This window comes from Poromitra crassiceps, assembly GCF_964638095.1.
Source record: "Poromitra crassiceps genome assembly, chromosome: 2".
NCBI classification, from domain to species: domain Eukaryota; kingdom Metazoa; phylum Chordata; class Actinopteri; order Beryciformes; family Melamphaidae; genus Poromitra; species Poromitra crassiceps.
Window position 1 is genome coordinate 103,053,727 of NC_139624.1, and position 16,628 is coordinate 103,070,354.

Below are 16,628 nucleotides of genomic sequence, written 5' to 3' on the forward strand. Positions count from 1 at the left end.
CAACAGCGTCTTATATGAATGCTGGTGAACAGAGAGAGACGTTACTTTTTTGATCTCGTCTGAGGTTTGTGGTCAAACTGTGGCACTATAAGATATCAATCAGAAAGACTACGCACAACCAGTCGCGTAAGTGACGTCTCTCCCACCAGGCCATGTTGTTTTTGGTGTGACGTATATTGTGCGACACGAGAGATGTAGTCGATTGAGCGGGTTCATACAAAACTAAACATTACTTTCAGTTTCGGGACAAACTGCGACTTTCTTGACATGCATAGTTATCATACAGAATGTACACATGGACCTCATGGCACAATTTAAACAGGATCAAAAACGTATTGTCTCTCGCCGTTCATCACCATTCATATTTTTTTTAAGATCTTGGTAAGCAGGAAGTGACGTCCACTTTGGCTCTGGGATGTTGCTATTATATTAGTTATAATATTATAATATTATTATATTATTATATATATATTATATATTATATACAGCAGATGAGTTAGATTATATATTATATATTATATACAGCAGATGAGTTAGATTATATATTATATATTATATATTATAAACAGCAGACGAGGCCACACGGGCTTCTACAAATGGAGACTGTCGTGTCCCAATGTGTAAAACCTCGTTTGGACAATCAGTTTTCTCTGTTAAAGCAGCTACGAGCAACTTTTTCGATTGTTATTAAACAGTATAAATTTAATATCAATGCATCACATCTTACCTCTAATAGTCGACGAGACCAACGCAGAGTAGTCTCGCTTGAACCCCGAGTGAATCGGCCAGTGTTAGTCTGTCTGTAGCCAGGGAAGATCAGGAAGTGAAATGAAACGGTTTGCAGCAGCCACTTCAGCCATAACCACAAAATAACTTCCAAAAAACCTGTTAGAATATAACGAGAGATGTTCGCGAGAGTATGTGTGGCGTTCACATTGTTTATGTTATGTTGCTAGGCAGCGCAAACGGCGTAGGCAGGCAGCTGCGTTTCACTTCTGGGTTTCACTTCCGCGTTTCACTTCCGGGTTACCCGGTCCGGTCTCTCTAGAGAGCCCCCTGTTGACGCGAGTTTAGACAGACACAGTTATTAATCACCTAAGGGAGCAATCTCAGATACACACGGCTTTGGTGTCAGCTACTATTATAGGTAAGATGTGATGCATCAATATTGTAATTATACTGTTTAATAACAATCGAAAAAGTTGCTCGTAGCTGCTTTAAAGGAGTAAAACTATGGAACAGTCTACCTACTGAGCTGAAAACACCATTTTAATGTTTTTAACAGGGGTATTAAGTCATGGTTAAAAGAGAAACAACTGTGTTCTCACACTTAATACCCTTGTAGACCTCTGGTGGTACTCTGTGTATTATGTCTGTATTGTGTGTACAACGTGTGTACATTGTGTGTACTGTATTGTATGTACATCCTTGAATATTTGTATGTACATGTATAGCTTTGCTCATGTGGTTTTATATTTGATTATGTTTCTTTTTGGGTATGTCCTTTTGGGTTGTGTTTTGGTGTAGGAGTCGCCTGTGGACTGGTGTTGAAAATTAGCGTTCCGCTATAAACACTTAACACTGTGTATCTGGTTGTTGTGCATACATGTATGTTACATCTCCAATGCTCTGTGATGTCTGTATCAAATAAACTTAACCTAACCTGGGTTGTCTGTGTTTTTAGTTCAGATGAAGACCTACAGTATTGAGGTTGAAACATGTTGGCATTTTTATCCATTATTAAGCCACTATAATAAAGGCTTTTTAAGTATTTCCTTCCTCTGCGACTGCGTTATTACAGTTTTGAAATGATACCAGAAAGATATTTAGGTTCCAGTTTCAATGGATTGCAGACATCTTCCTTTTGGAAATAATTAACAGGTTTTCAATGTTGATGGAGGCTGTCATATATCAACATATTACTAAGATTAATATTTGTTGGGCTCTCATATTTCTCTGTGTCGCTCTCCTCTCCTCCCTCTCTCGACTCTCTCCCTCTCTGAAAGCCATATTCAATAATATTTTGGTGGTCGTTACCAGGGTGCAAGATGATCCTAATTTGAGACGACTCGTTCTGATGTCTTCAAATATTGTGGACAAGAAATCAGTTACGGAGGCACAAGTGCACGCCATGGCCTTTTTAGTGTTTTACCACAGCTTCCCTGTGCGTGGACGGGCCAGAGACGGCGCTTGATCTGGGCTCCGGATTCCTTGCATGCCTGGCGTTCTGGGCAGGCGCTACAATCGCATCAAACCCCGTTGGAAATTCATTTCTGCAGGCAAATGTGTTTAGCAGGCGGCTCCTTCTAAAACAAACGGACAATGAGTTCACTCAGCGATGCAGATTAGGTGGAAAGCGAGCGAGAGGGGAGGTGGGGAGAAAAAAGTAATGGTGGACAAGCTGAGAAAGACAAGCCCTGTACCGTTTAGGGTTAGTATCTGTGCTGTTCCCTTACATTTTATCTGGCCCCAAAGCAGGAAGGTTTTTGGAACGATCCACAACCTGATAAATAGGTGTGGACAACGAGGCTCTTTTAAGAATAATCTTAGGCCTCTCCGCAGACAGGAGATCCTTCTCTGAACACTGGCAGCCTTCGCACACAGACAAATTCACACCCCGCGCTCTCCCTCTGCCTGTGCGCCCGGCAACACATGGTTTTGAGTCCTATTGTGTGACTGCTGTAAGTGATAAAAGCTGTTTCCTCAGCACGATCACTCACTCCACTGCAGATTCAAAAAGAAAAGAAGAAAAAAGAGAGAAAAATAGCCCGACCCTCTGTGGACAGACGGCGCGAGGCATTCTGTGGTTACCGTCTCACATAAACAAGCACATGGCCAAGCGAAGACAGCAATCAATCTTAGCCGGAGAGAGAGGGAGCAAGTTTTTTTTGTGTGGGGGGGGGAGGGAGTCATAGTCATAGGCAGAGCCTGGGGGTTGAGAGCGCGGGTGATTTATTAAGATGAGGAAATGGAGTTCATTTTGAATTTGTTTCGGGAGAGCGGCGCGCGGAATGCGGCGGCGCTGTTTGAACAGGGTCACGGGCCGATGTTGTTGTAGGTGTTGAGGGTGGCAGAGCGCGGTAATAGAGGTCTCTTTATGAGCCCTATCTCAGCGGTGCAGACAGTCCGCCCCACAGGCCGCAAAACCCTCGGATCGGAGCGTGGAGGATATCTGGGTCCGTACATGGCGGATTGACTTGTAGTTCTGCACCCTCGTAAAGCCATTTTCACCTTGTACGTCGCGCCGCCGCTTGCCACTTTCAATATGAATGATGCGTGTCAGGCAGCGGGCCGTCTTTAGAATACCTCAGACAGCGATTAAAGAGCGTTCCAGCCGCACCGCCGCCTGCCAAGGAGGCCCCCACAGGCCCACCACCACCCGGGAGGCGGTGCACTGTGCTGTGGTCCCGCTCCACCGTTTGACCCCAAACACGCCACCTCATTGTGCATTGTTTGTTTTTAACAATGCCCCAATGCAACAGCGAGCTTGTAAATCGAAACGCAACAATAATAAAATAAAAAAAAAGCATATCCAACTCTTTTAAAGCAGACTGCCGTATTTATGTTCCGTTTGTGTTTTTCTCCCTCTCCGTCTCTCACTCTCCTCTCTCTGAGACGAGCGAGGTGCTTCTGGCCTTGCAGGTCGTCGTGCCAGTAAAAGTGTCAGACTTCATTACCGCACTCATTAGAGAAGCAGCCTTTAATATCGCACGCTTAATAACTTCCAGGCCAAACGCGGAGCACATGCAGTTAGCAACGAGAGGCCGAGCTTCAAGCCCCGCAGCCTTCGAACCTGTGGCCCCCGCCCTGCCAGCCTGCCTCACCTCCAGGACTGGGAATAGACAGCTGGCACGGACGCTGCCGCAGTATACAGAATAACAAGGTTGCAATGTAGTAACACAGATTATTTTATTTACAGTGCATTTCTAGGAAGTTCTCAACAGAGGAGAGAATTCAGGTACCGTAGTTAAATTTTTATGTATTTGGATTCCATATCAACACTCACTAAAGAATCAGTGTCGGGTGCTAAACCCCAAAATGAAAAAGTTATAATTCATCAAAATCTCACTGTTACTGTAAGTTCAGTGTGTCAGGTTACAGTGAAATGGCGCTGACCTCAGTCACACCGCAGTAAAACAAAAAATGTGGATATCAACACATCATTTTGTCAGGTCAAATAATCAGATGTCTTTCAAAAACAGCAGCGGTTTAGTCAAAACTATGCATATGCAAAAATATATTTTCATTGGCGACTCAGATTTAAAATGTACAAAAACAGATAAGCATCTTGATTCGTCTTTGAAACCGATCCCCCCCCCGTTCAAGTGCAGGAGGCGGGCAGCAGGCGGGTCATTCATTAGCGGGTACCAGCGACCTGCACCGCGTCCATCCACATTAACGTACGAGCGCCTTCGGGCATTCCCCAACAGCTTCAGGAGAGGGGGGTGTTTTATATCAAAACAATGGGAGGAATGCCTTGTGTTTCGAGCGGAGTGGAAAGAGTGCAGGACTGAGGCCAAGTCAAGCATGGGAGGTTTTGTCCTGTTTGGAAGACCTGTACTACATGCCTACTTTACCTCCTCTCTTCCTAGAGTACGAGACGGTTTGGACTGAAAATGAACTGAGCGGAGGTGTGAGCTGAGAGGGAGAAAGGAAGAGAGATGCAGAGAGAGAGAGAGAGAGAGAGAGAGAGAGAGAGAGAGAGAGAGAGAGAGAGAGAGAGAGAGAGAGAGAGAGAGAGAGAGAGAGAGACAGATACAGACAGAGAGACAACGTTTATCTGAATGTGATCTCTGCTCTCTAGCTCCCTAGTTGGTCAACTGCCTTAATCTCCTCTATGGAGGAAACAGTAACATTAGTGTTCTTGGTTTGTTAGTTAACATTCGTAAATGTAGGTTATAATCCATGCAAAATAATTACAAGGAAGAACCTGTCTCTTCACCTCTTGTGCGATGTTGGCAAGTTAATTTGCATACATGCATACATTTGCATCGAAGATGTGAAGATTCATAATCATATGCTGGATTTTTCAAAAATACTTCTCAATAAAGACATGATTTATAGGAGGGGATTTAAAAAAAACTGTATTTATACAGGGGGGAGTAATGCTCTCTTTTCCAGGAGTGCCCTGTTCACATTCACAGTTCACACACATGCATACAGTACCTGGAAGCTGACCAGTACAACCACAGTCTGATCTGTTGGCAAATGAGCAGCTCCACTGGAGCGGTTGCGGGTAAGGGCCTTGCTCAAGGGCACCTCAGTGGTGGTAATGAGGGAGGGGCAAGCACTTCTTGTTCACCTTCCCCATCCAGATTTATCCTGCTGGTCCCGGGGATTGAACCGACAACCTTCCGGTTATAAGCTCGCTTCTCTAACCTTTAGGCCACCACTGCCTCTCATTTTCCCAAGTGTTGTAAATCTATGCAACGATAGAGAGGAGTGAAGTGTCTCACTAACTGACCTGAATGTGTCTCTTGAAAACCACCCTGTGGTGGTTTTCCAGCACTGTGGCAAAGACTGGGGGGAGAAGAAATGGAAAGAAAAGATTCCTAATAAGAAAAAGTGGAGAGACACCAGGGAGAAAGAGCAAATACAGCAGAGAGGAAGACAGAGAAACATAAAACAGATCTTTCCTTGGCCCCTCCGCTTCATTACGTGTGAAATTGTCCATAGGTTGTCCTCCAAATTATGGAAGCTAATTGAAAATATTGACATTAGCGTGACGGGAAGGGGGGGGGGGGGAGGAGTCCAGCATGGTCCGTGTAAAGCGTCGACATGCTGGCAGGAAAATGGGCCGGCTAATTAGCAACATGCCTGATGAAGTCCATGCTCTGTGTGGCGCGTTGGAGCGAACCGAGGCCTCCCTGGTCAATCACGCTAGGAACACATCCATAGAGAGCATGAGTAAGAGAGGGAAGGAGCCGCTGATCCCGTTGAGCTGAATCCCACGCCTGTGTAAAACCTGCTATCTTGGGAGAGCCGAAATTTGGAGCGCTCATTCCTTAAGTACATCTCTTTCCTTGATGAATGGAACTAGATTGGAAGGGACACACACGGGGAAATGCCGGGAATGTGTTTTGTTCCATTTGTGTTAGGGACATTCCTGTCATTATTCTTTTTTTGATATACGAAAAACTAACCCTAAAAAGGAAAAATGTGGAAAAGGCTTGATTCGATGATGGCAGCACGGGTTAGGTCCCCGGGAAAAGATTGAAGTCTGTGTGCACCTGGCTAAGCGCATTGTTCCACCATTCGCTGGCAACGCTCGTCTTCCAACCGCAAATACCGAATGAGAAAGGGCTAAATTCATTTCAAGACCTTGGCACGCCGTGAAGCCCTTTGGATGGGCTTTGTAACACCCGCTCCTCCAGGCAAGTGTTAACAATTCTGTCGGCTCTAAAAGTGAGGAGATTGAAAGGACATTGAGAGCGTAAGTGAAAGCACTAAATGTGACTGATTAATGCGAGGTCTGCGCCTGCCCCATTCCCGTCGAGTACTAAAAGAGGAAATTAAGCAGGCCCTGGGTGATTGCGGGCGAGTCCGCGCAGCGGGGGAGCTCATTTCTGGGCTGGGGGGGTGAGGCGAGGGCGAGGCCAAGCCACCTGGGCCCTCTGCGTCACACCGTGTGTCACCGTGCTGGGAGGGAAGGCTTCAGAATGAAATGTACGGCCTCCGCGGTGCCAAGTTTAGCAGCGCTGGAGTCTGCCCACACTTTCAAAGAGCGGTGTGTGTGTGTGTGTCTGTGTGTGTGTGTGTGTGTGTGTGTGTGTCTGTGTGTCTGTGTGTCTGTGTGTGTGTGTGTGTGTGTGTGTGCGTGTGCGTCATGCGCCCATGTGGACCACCACAATCAGCGCGGTGTGAGGTAAGCGGTGACGTTTGAATGAAAATTGAGAACGGTGGCATTTTTCCGTATGGTTGATGGCCGAGTATAATAGTTTAATTTGTTTGATTTAATACCCTTCAGAGCCCAGTTCTCTCCCTTACTAGGGATGCAGGTGACGACGAATTTCCCTGACGGCTAATCACCGTTTTGTATTTAGGCTAGTCAACTAGTCTTTAAGTAAGAAAACGCACAGAAAATGGCCAAAACGGAGCACAATTTAATCTATAAGGTTAAAATGTTGTCCCAAAAAATATTGCGTGTATTTAAGAGCCATTTTAAACCGTTAATTACTTTAGTCAATATCCAAATCGTGTGTGACACTTGCGCTGTTTATTGCGCTGAACATTGCACATCAGAAAACATGACAACCCAACCCAGCACCGTGTATCCAGGCTCAATATAGTCCATTTAACTTTCGGAAGCCTTTGCCTTCAACGAAGTTCATTGCCATATGAGCTGCGTTATCTTGTGTGGCTAAACCTTATTTTTACAGTCTATGGGCTAAACGCGTGTGGTGCTAGCTAGCCTCAGGCCCTGCTGTCCTGTGGCTAAACGCGTGTGGTGCTAGCTAGCATCAGGCCCTGCTGTCCTGTGGCTAAACGCGTGTGGTGCTAGCTAGCATCAGTGTGGCTAAACGCGTGTGGTGCTAGCTAGCATCAGGCACTGCTGTCCTTGTGTCCACATGCCTGTGCTGAATGGCTGAATGTCGGTCGAGTGGTTAACGTTATATGCCAGTTTTATCTGACACGGCCTACAGTACATACCACCATATTTTAATTGACTGCCAAACTGCACTGGGTTTAATCAGCTGTCATCTCCCTTCCCCTGTTGACTACTGAGGTTACAGTCAATGGTCCACTCCCACTAACACATGCTGGGTGTTTACATCCAGGCACTAGAGGAGGGGGGGCTACTGTAGTGGCTGGTGGCTGCGTAGCAACTGTTACCACGCATTGTTTATTATGATCATTTAATTATTAGTTTATCCGACTAATATTTTGGTGCCGAATAACGAGGGTAGCGGATGTTTAAACTTAACTAGTCGCCTGCATCACTAACCCTTACAAACACACACGGGCCGCGCACGTGCGCGCGCACACACACACACACACACACACACACACACACACACACACACACACACACACACACACACACACAACTCACCTACTAGGACCACCAGCCGGTGTTTGGCCCCGCTCTGCCTGCGGTAGGGGGTGACCTCCTCGTACGTGGGCACGTCTGCCGTGTCGTACATTTCGCTCTTCTTACACTCGTACATGGACTTGTTGGTCTTCTTGTCCCTCCTGCTGAGGCGGAAGCTTCTCCTGAACCCGGCTGGAGGTCAGGATGAAAAGGGAGAGAGAAAGAGAGAGGGAGGAAGGGAGAGACAAGAGAGAAACACGTGAACGTACAAGACGAGAGATGTTTGTGCGAGCGCGTCTGTCTACGTGTGTGTGTGTGTGTTTTGTGTGTAAATTCCAACAGGAGTGTATTGCACACATAAGCCCACAGCTGCGCACTTCAATTTATGTCCGTTTCCAGCGTCTTGGCAGGCGCGTCGATGGCCCCGTGTCCAATACCTCATATGTATTGTGCAGCTCAGCTTTATGACAGCTATCTCTGCTGTAGGTGAAAGAGCTACAGCGGCGCAGCGCTTGGCCAAACAGTTTCCCTGGATATCACGCTCAAACACTTCACTCATATTTTCCCCTGGCGACATGTAATGCATTTCAATTTTCTCCCCTCGCACGTACATACGTATGCCTTAAAGACCGTAGCGCACGGCTATAAAACACGTTATTGCTACATCCTCGGACGCTCTCTCGCCAGCCACCACTTACGTTATATTGTGTTTTCCGTCAAGGTAGGAGTGACTCATCCTTGTTTTTGGAGATTCGTCTGGGACATTTGAAAGCGCGTGACCTCTGGAGCGCGCTCTCTGCGAGGAGGTCGCAGCGAGAAGCACAGGTTCTTTCCATGTAATTTACAGTGATGTGGATTTACTGCCAGTTTCTTCATGGTTGTCCACTTGACATAGCCTAACTGTCGGGGTATGATTTGCCGTTCATTCAGGTTGCGTACTGTAGACGATGGCGAGGTATGTGTGTCATTCAGTGTTAATTTGTGTCCTTTGGCAGGCTGCACTCACCCGGTGTGTGTGTGTGTGTGTCTGTGTGTGTGTGTCGTGTGTGTGTGTGTGTGTGTGTGTGTGTCGTGTGTGTATGTGTGCGGGTCACTTTACAACAGCTGTCATCCCTGATTGGTTTATGGTGTGCACCGTATCCTCAGACCGCCGTCACAAAGGCTTCTTAACATACCGATCCGGGAGAACGCGTGCCTTGATCTGATGATCTACGACAGTATCAAAAGGAGAAATTTACCCCTAATTTGAGGAGCACAGTTTCATATTTATGACAGATGTTGGTTAACCCCGAAAAAGAAGCAAATCTACGAAAAATCCAGGACATCCAATAGCCAATTGCTGCACACGGCCGTGGTTGTTTTCAGTCTTCTCTTTCCTTCTTTCATTTTTGTTACAGTGATTAATGAACTCAAGAATATGATGCAAGATGCCCACGTACGATTAAGGCAGCATGAAAATGATGGACTGACAGGAGTGGGGGTGAAAAATACTCTTGATCCCCGTCCCCTTAATACTTTCCACAACATTTTCAAACCTCTACGGCCGAGCAGACGTGCTGCCGAGACAGACGTGCGGCCAGGAGAAAGCGCCTGCATTCTTCTCGACTCTCCAAACAGGACCTTAATAAGGGATGGAGCTATGGACCTATGCTGAGTTACAAATGAAACACACTGTAAGTCACTGGAGTAGAATAATAACATATATACATATACAACAATAATAGTGTTTGTATGCATGTGTGCTAGTGAATATATTCATGCGCCCAAGTACTGAATATAAGGTTACATTGAACATTTAGGGCAGACTTTGTTCCATTGTGGGCAAGTTGTGGCTTAAGTTGTCTGTGCCATTTCTGCTGTGGTGAATCTACTCATTCAGCACCCCAACCCCCCCAGCCCCCACCTAGGGAGTATTACCCTCTGCCACACAGTGGAAAACATACACCACTCGGCTGCAATTCTCCTTGTAAAGGCATCAAAATGTACCATACGCTGTAACCAATATCCTCAAAGGTTGACATCATTATAATAAACAAATAGCCATACTATATGAGTATATCGTTAAAGGTGTCCCATTCAGAGTGGTGTAAACTCAACCCCAGAATAACACTATGGGCTGATGATTGGTCATTTATCATGGTGCAAAAAACACCCTAATTAGGCATTGACCTATACTATAGCTGCTAATATGGATTGTTGTTCAATTCTATTATCAGGGCGGTCTTGTTGGGTGAGGCGCTGGTGCTCTGAAGGGAATATTTGGGTTTAGGCAGGTGCGCGCGGCATTTCATTACGGGGTCTCAACCACAGTCAGTCGATGCAAACCGCTGTCCCTCAGTTGCCGGGGGCCCTCGGTAATCTGGGGCCCTTCACAGTCGCTTCGACCCATCTAGACAGCTCCATCCAAATAACAGGGAGAGCTCTCGTCCTACTCTCCCCACCAGCACTGCCTTGAGGGTCCATAAATCAAAGGCTGATGCTGCAGTGAGCAGCACCCCCCTCCCTCACCGAACACCCCCCACCCCCTATCATCTCATCTCCATTACTGATGGAGACAGAATTAGACCGGGCCGGGGGGGGGGGGGGGGATGGAAATTAATTCGATCCAGAATTAAGGAATGATTTAGGTCCTGTGTGAAGGAGGGAAGCCTGCCTGTTTGTCATGAAAGCCGAAAGCCTCAGCTGTGTTGGAACGGCAGCATGTTTGCACAGTCTAGCCTGACACAAGCTGAAGGCTTACGAGTGGAAAAGGAAGGTATAATATGTGCGGGCACCAGGAGCCTAATACCTCTGCTAGACTAGTGGTGTGACAAGTCAAATCTCATGTGAGAGTTTCCCTGAGAGCTGAGCACAGGCACAATCCTGCAGGGCTTTGCTGCAGAGCGCTGTGTATCTTGGGGCATGGAGTTAAAGTTTCCTTGCTGAAGTCCCACACACACACACACACACACACACACCTCCTAATGGTGTGCACCAGGCCGTGACTGAGTAATTGCCAGAATTGCAACTGAAAACTTGTGCATCCACACGCACACACTCCCACTTCCTCCCTTTCTCCCTCTCTCTCACACACACACACACACACACACACACACACACACACACACACACACACACACACACACACACACACACACACACACACACACACACACACACACACACACTTCAATTAAAAGTCCTTTCAGTAAAACAGAAACACGAAAAAAAGAGAGGAGGAAAAAAGAGATGAGCATATTAACATAGTATAAACACAAGATGTGAATACACACACACACACACACACACACACACACACACACACACACACACACACACACAATTGCTTGGAAGTCGCCAGCGCTCCTCCAAGCCCATTTTCCAGTGTGATAATATCTTACAGCCACGTAGGAAATTCAGCATGTGTGCAAAGAAAGCACCCGGAGGCCTCTGCAAACTGTGAATACAAACTGCCCACTCGGACACCAACATCCTGCGAAGCACTACTGCCACTGCTGCAAAGTAAATGATGCTGCAACTGTAACAAAAAAAGACGAATGTTCATAAAATATAACAGATGCCTCTAGACGGAGAAAAGAAATTGACTCGAGGCACGCAACTGCCAATGGGCGTCTGAAAGCGGAGAAGCCTGAGAACAATACAGGGGTCAAGGCTTCCAGACGCCACGCGTAGGCGATCAGCGAGATGACAACGGAGAGAGCAGAATAAAAAATGACTGCCATTTTCCCTCCAATCAAACTTCATCTCGCCCAGAGGGAGAGAGCGAGAGAGGAGGCCTGCGGTAAAGCGGAGAGGAAAAGGCTCATAGCGAAACCACCTGTTGCGGGGCCCCCGGTGCAGCGAGGGCCCGCCGTCTGAGGCCCTGCGCCCTAACTGCAGGAGAGTGCGCTGACAGCTCCAGTGCCATCCTGCCTCTCCCTCTCCTCCTCGCTGGACTAATGGAGACGACATCTCTGGACTTAAGCGGCCCTGGCAGCCGGGGATTAAGTGAGCATTACTGCTCTCGGCTCGGTGCCGCGCGCTGCGGTTTAGCGCTGCAACACTTAGCCCCGTTCGCGGGCACCCAATGTGGGAAGCATTACCGGCTCTCCCGGCCTCATTATGCGTGCCCATTACTGGCTTGGTTGGAAGAGATGAGGAAGGCACATGAGGCAGGAGGCCGGGGAGGAGGAGGCCGCTTTCCACACTGTCAGCCGTTATTACCACAACAGTGAATATAGGAGAGGAGGCGTTGCGGCTCACAACCAAAACACAACGCCCGAGGGATTAGACAACTTCACTTGACGTTTCACCACTTCACTCTCCAATTCAAATAAACATATGTGCTGACATCAATATGTCTCAATCAATCACCTCTTTGTGTGTTGTATCCATCCATCGTGAGCGCACAATGCAGGAAAGCACGCTAGACCAGTGGTTATCAAACCTTTTCACGTCAAGGACCTCTAAACTGACAGAAATTAGACCACGGATCCCCATTTGATACGATTTTGTCCCAGGGTCCCCCATCTGATAAGTTTTTAGCTTTTGGATGTATTTTTTGTATTAAATATCCCCCCCCCCATTTTTATCCCCCATTAGTGCTAATTACATTTATTTATCCTGGTTGCTGCTCCACCTTCTGCCGATCTGGGGAGAGCCGAAACTGGCTCCATGCTTCCTCCGAGACATAGCCAGTAGCCAGCCGCTTCTTTTCACCTGACAGGGGAAGCTTCACCGGTAGGACATGGCACGTTGGAGGATCACGCTATTCCAACGAGTTCCCCTCCCTCCGAACAGGCGCCCCGAACGACCAGAGGAGGCACCACTTCAGCGACCAGGATATTGCATGTTTTGGTGAAGGGTTCCTATATGAAGGAAACCCCCAGGGGGCATGGGGAGAACATGCAAACTCCACACAGAGAGGCCCTTTTTGACGACCCCACCCGGGCGGTGGGCACTCGAGGACATGCGGACGGGCACGCACTCCTTCAGCGCTCACAGCGTCCCAGGTGGGAATCGAACCCAGGACCTTCTAGCTGTGACAGAGATACCACTGTGCCACCATGCCCCCCCCCTTTTAGATGTTTTATTACAGAAAGTGTATGAAACCCATGACCAAAACACTTATACATTCTGTCATTGTGTTACTTATGGATGGTATTATAGTGAAAAGAAAGTATCCCCTTCTTTGCTGGGGACCTTCTGGAGCCCCCTCAAGGACCTCACTTTGAGAACCACTGTGCTAGACAACCAAGGCCAAATGTGGCTGGATTCTGTGAGATTTGGCATCATTATAAAGACAGAAGTTGAGCCGTCTCACTGTGGGCCAACATAATGTACTGTAAAACTCCTCCGGAAAACCCTTTTTTCCTGAATCCCCTTTTCAACCTCCGGGAAGGTTCAAGGACTCAGCCTGTAGCATTGGCAGGGTGGAAGAGAAGAGGAGCGGAGAGGAGAGATGGTGGGACTACAGCAAGTGAAAAGAAGGAAGTGGACATATCCGAACAGACAGACAGGCGTGTGTCCTTCAAATGCTCCCATCTCCTGAGTCCCTCCATATATATAGCTGCTTACAGGCATCTGTGAAAAGGATTTTGGATAGTAAATTGGCCTTAGGAGATCCCCTGTATCAAGCATCAAACCCCCGTAACAAACCGACAGCTTCCGGGCAAAATCGCGGCAGCGTGCACATACCTGGCCCGACGTGCGGGCCACAGGGATGTTAACAAAGCAGAGCGCTTCTGCCAATGTAGCTGAAATCCTTCACTGCTCCACTTCAAAACCGCTCTTTACGAGAACTCAAGTTTGTTGGGATTTGAGAGAGGAGACGGCGACGAGAAAGTGTACGAGGAAAGACAGGAAAAATGAAAGCAAAAGAAATGGCCGTGACGTTTGAGATATGTACGTGTGTAGCGGGGCCACGGTGGTGAACTCATTAGTGTTATCTGGGGAGAACACATTCTGGGAGTAGTTTCCGTGGCCCCCGCTCGGAGCATTTGGAAAGTGGTACCCGACCCAAGTGTTACAGGCTTATACGGTGGAATAGCGCTCTAGACCTTTGGCTGCAAGAGGTCCATTTGTGTCGAGCGCTATTTGTTTTTCCCCTCCGTCTTATCCCACAGCTCTTTGAGCTGAGGAATGTCTCGTCTCAAAACGCTGCCTGATGCCTAATACCTAATGCCTTGGTGAAAAAGAAAAAAACACACACACACAAAACACACTCACAAGCACTTCTACTGGAGGCCTTGCAGCCGGTAGAGACGTGCCAAGAGTACGGGCCTAAATGCCTGCTTTGCTGTTTGTCTCATCAATCTGATGTTCAGACGGAGAAGATGCTCTCGTCTACAACAGCGCCGCTGCCGGCCAAATTCCAAGGCTCCTCTACTCGCGAAACCACTGGAATGGCTGCTGGCTGAGAGCGATAAAAGGACACCTGTCAAGCTAGTGCATATAGTACCTGCTCTGATCCAAATGTAGGGAATCCATTAACGTGTGTATCGCTTCAATCTTATACAGTAAAGGTTCATCGGTGTTTGGACTCAGATGGGGGGAAAAAGTCAGTAATCCAGAACTTATGCCCTGTGTTTTGGCTCCCGCACGTCCACAACTAGTGAACCTGCAGACAGATGAAATCAACTCGTTTTGGAAATGGAGCGTTTTTTATTTCAGTTTATAACACGTCTCCATTTTTCCATAACTCGGCCGTAATTGGATTGTGCGGGGTTGATAGCTTTCCCAGCCCCCTTCCTTCAGCTTTAACTGATTTGGAGTTCCTTGCTTGCCCTCCGTCCGTGTATCCGTCTTTCTCTCCTGATGTTCGGTGCGGGGCTTCGTGCTTCCAGGATATTTGGGACTATGATAGCAAAAAAAAAAATGCGTCCCTATCACAGCCCAGGTCTAGAATATCTCTCGCTGGGATTCGAGCTACGATGTGTTGATGGATCACAGGGAAAACATGTCTCTTAGTGTTTCTACCGGAGAAGAAATGGGCCCTGTGCTATTTCATGATCTCTCTCTGGACCAAAATGGAAGTCTCAGAGTACTGCTGTCGGGAAAGGCCTGTAGGGAAGGCATCTCGGGACACTGGGCTGCATTTTCTACTATCCTGGCCGTAAAATCAAGCAGTATCTCGGAGCGCAGGCATCTGCTCGCCCCCGAGTAGCACTCCGGGATCATTCTTGGCAACGGACGTCACAGACGTTGCATCATTGAGAGAAGGATGGAGAGAAAACAAACTAAACAAAAAAACTAAAAAGACAACCTACCCCCTCCCACCGCCTCCTTCATTTCCCTATGCAACCTCAGTAGCATTGAAAAAGCATCTGTACGTTCTAGGATTTCAAACTATTAGGGACGGGCCAACTCTAAATCATACAACCACATCCAACAGGCTGAAAAGCCATGCAGCAACTACTCTCGTAGAGAAGATGTTATTATAACTCACAGTTTTTTTTCGTCTTCTCCTCCTCCCGAGGCTCTCTCGTTTCAACTCAAACCTCGTTCTGGACTGCTGGAGACGAGAAGCGCCGCTAACCCGCTCGAGCGCTGGATGGTGTTTGGGTCCCGGGCTGAGGTCGTTGACCTCACGGAGAAGGCAGGGTGACGGCGAGGGCAAGCCCGAGGGCGACGGAGAGGAGTGGAAAAATGGATTGGTTTGGGCCAAATTCACCCTCATGGAGTGACCCTGATTGAGCTTGGCAGACACGGCTCAACGTCAGCATTTAGAAACTCACACCTCCTGTGAAATGTGGAGTGTAAAAAAAACAGTGTAGTGTGCACAGAAAGTTCTGAGGCCAGTACACCCCCTGGCCTTGACATCAGAAGACAGAGAGAGAGAGAGAGTGGGAGAGAGAGACAGACAGACAGACAGACAGGCAGGGTTCTGTGTATGAGCCAGCAGAGAGAGAGGGAGAGAGAGACAGACAGACAGGCAGGGTTCTGTGTATGAGCCAGCAGAGAGGGAGAGAGAGACAGACAGACAGACAGACAGGGTTCTGTATATGAGCCAGCCATGCCGGCCTGTGGTCCTCCAGAGGGGACGGTACCTTGTGATTTGTCGGGAAAATGACAGTAGTAATAAAAACACGATGGGACACAGGGAATTGGAAGCAGCTCTCTGGAAAGGGCTGCAGAACCAGAACCAGCACTGGTAATTGCCATTAAGTCCGACCGGGACCACATCAACGTGGCCGGGCCTCGGCCGGACCTCCAGAACAAAGCGTGGAAGACAAGCCATCTTTTTAACCCAAATCCACACAGAGACATTCTGAGATGTCTTCAGACCCACAGCAGAGAGGCAGAACAGGATAACTACTACATTCTGCAAATCCATGACATGTTCTGCCAGTGCACTCATGCTGTCAGCGAAGGGAACAGAAATAGCTCACTGTAAGCTCGCGTACCGCTACAGAACCACTCCTTGTGTTTTCACATGGGACGTCCAAGACCAATCAATGGTACCATAAACACTGTGGGCTTTACAAAAATATGCCAAGCGTATTATGAAGAATCGTGTAACTATTTTTCAAATTGAATCATTTCTCTGTGTAACATGGCACGGACTACAAAAGGCCCGTCTATGTAGGGAAGGCTGCGGGATCAAGGATGGGGTAAC

General features: G+C 47.7%; 1 protein-coding gene across 2 annotated transcripts in view; it reads right to left on the bottom strand.

Moving 5' to 3' along the window:
• mpp7a (MAGUK p55 scaffold protein 7a) overlaps positions 1-16,628 on the bottom strand; it is a 218,194-nt gene that overhangs the window by 24,319 nt on the left and 177,247 nt on the right. For both annotated transcript variants that reach the window (XM_083660406.1, XM_083660407.1), the window contains one exon: positions 8,054-8,224. In XM_083660406.1, the coding sequence (XP_083516532.1) occupies positions 8,054-8,224 (171 nt within the window). The remainder of the gene's footprint in view (positions 1-8,053; positions 8,225-16,628) is intronic.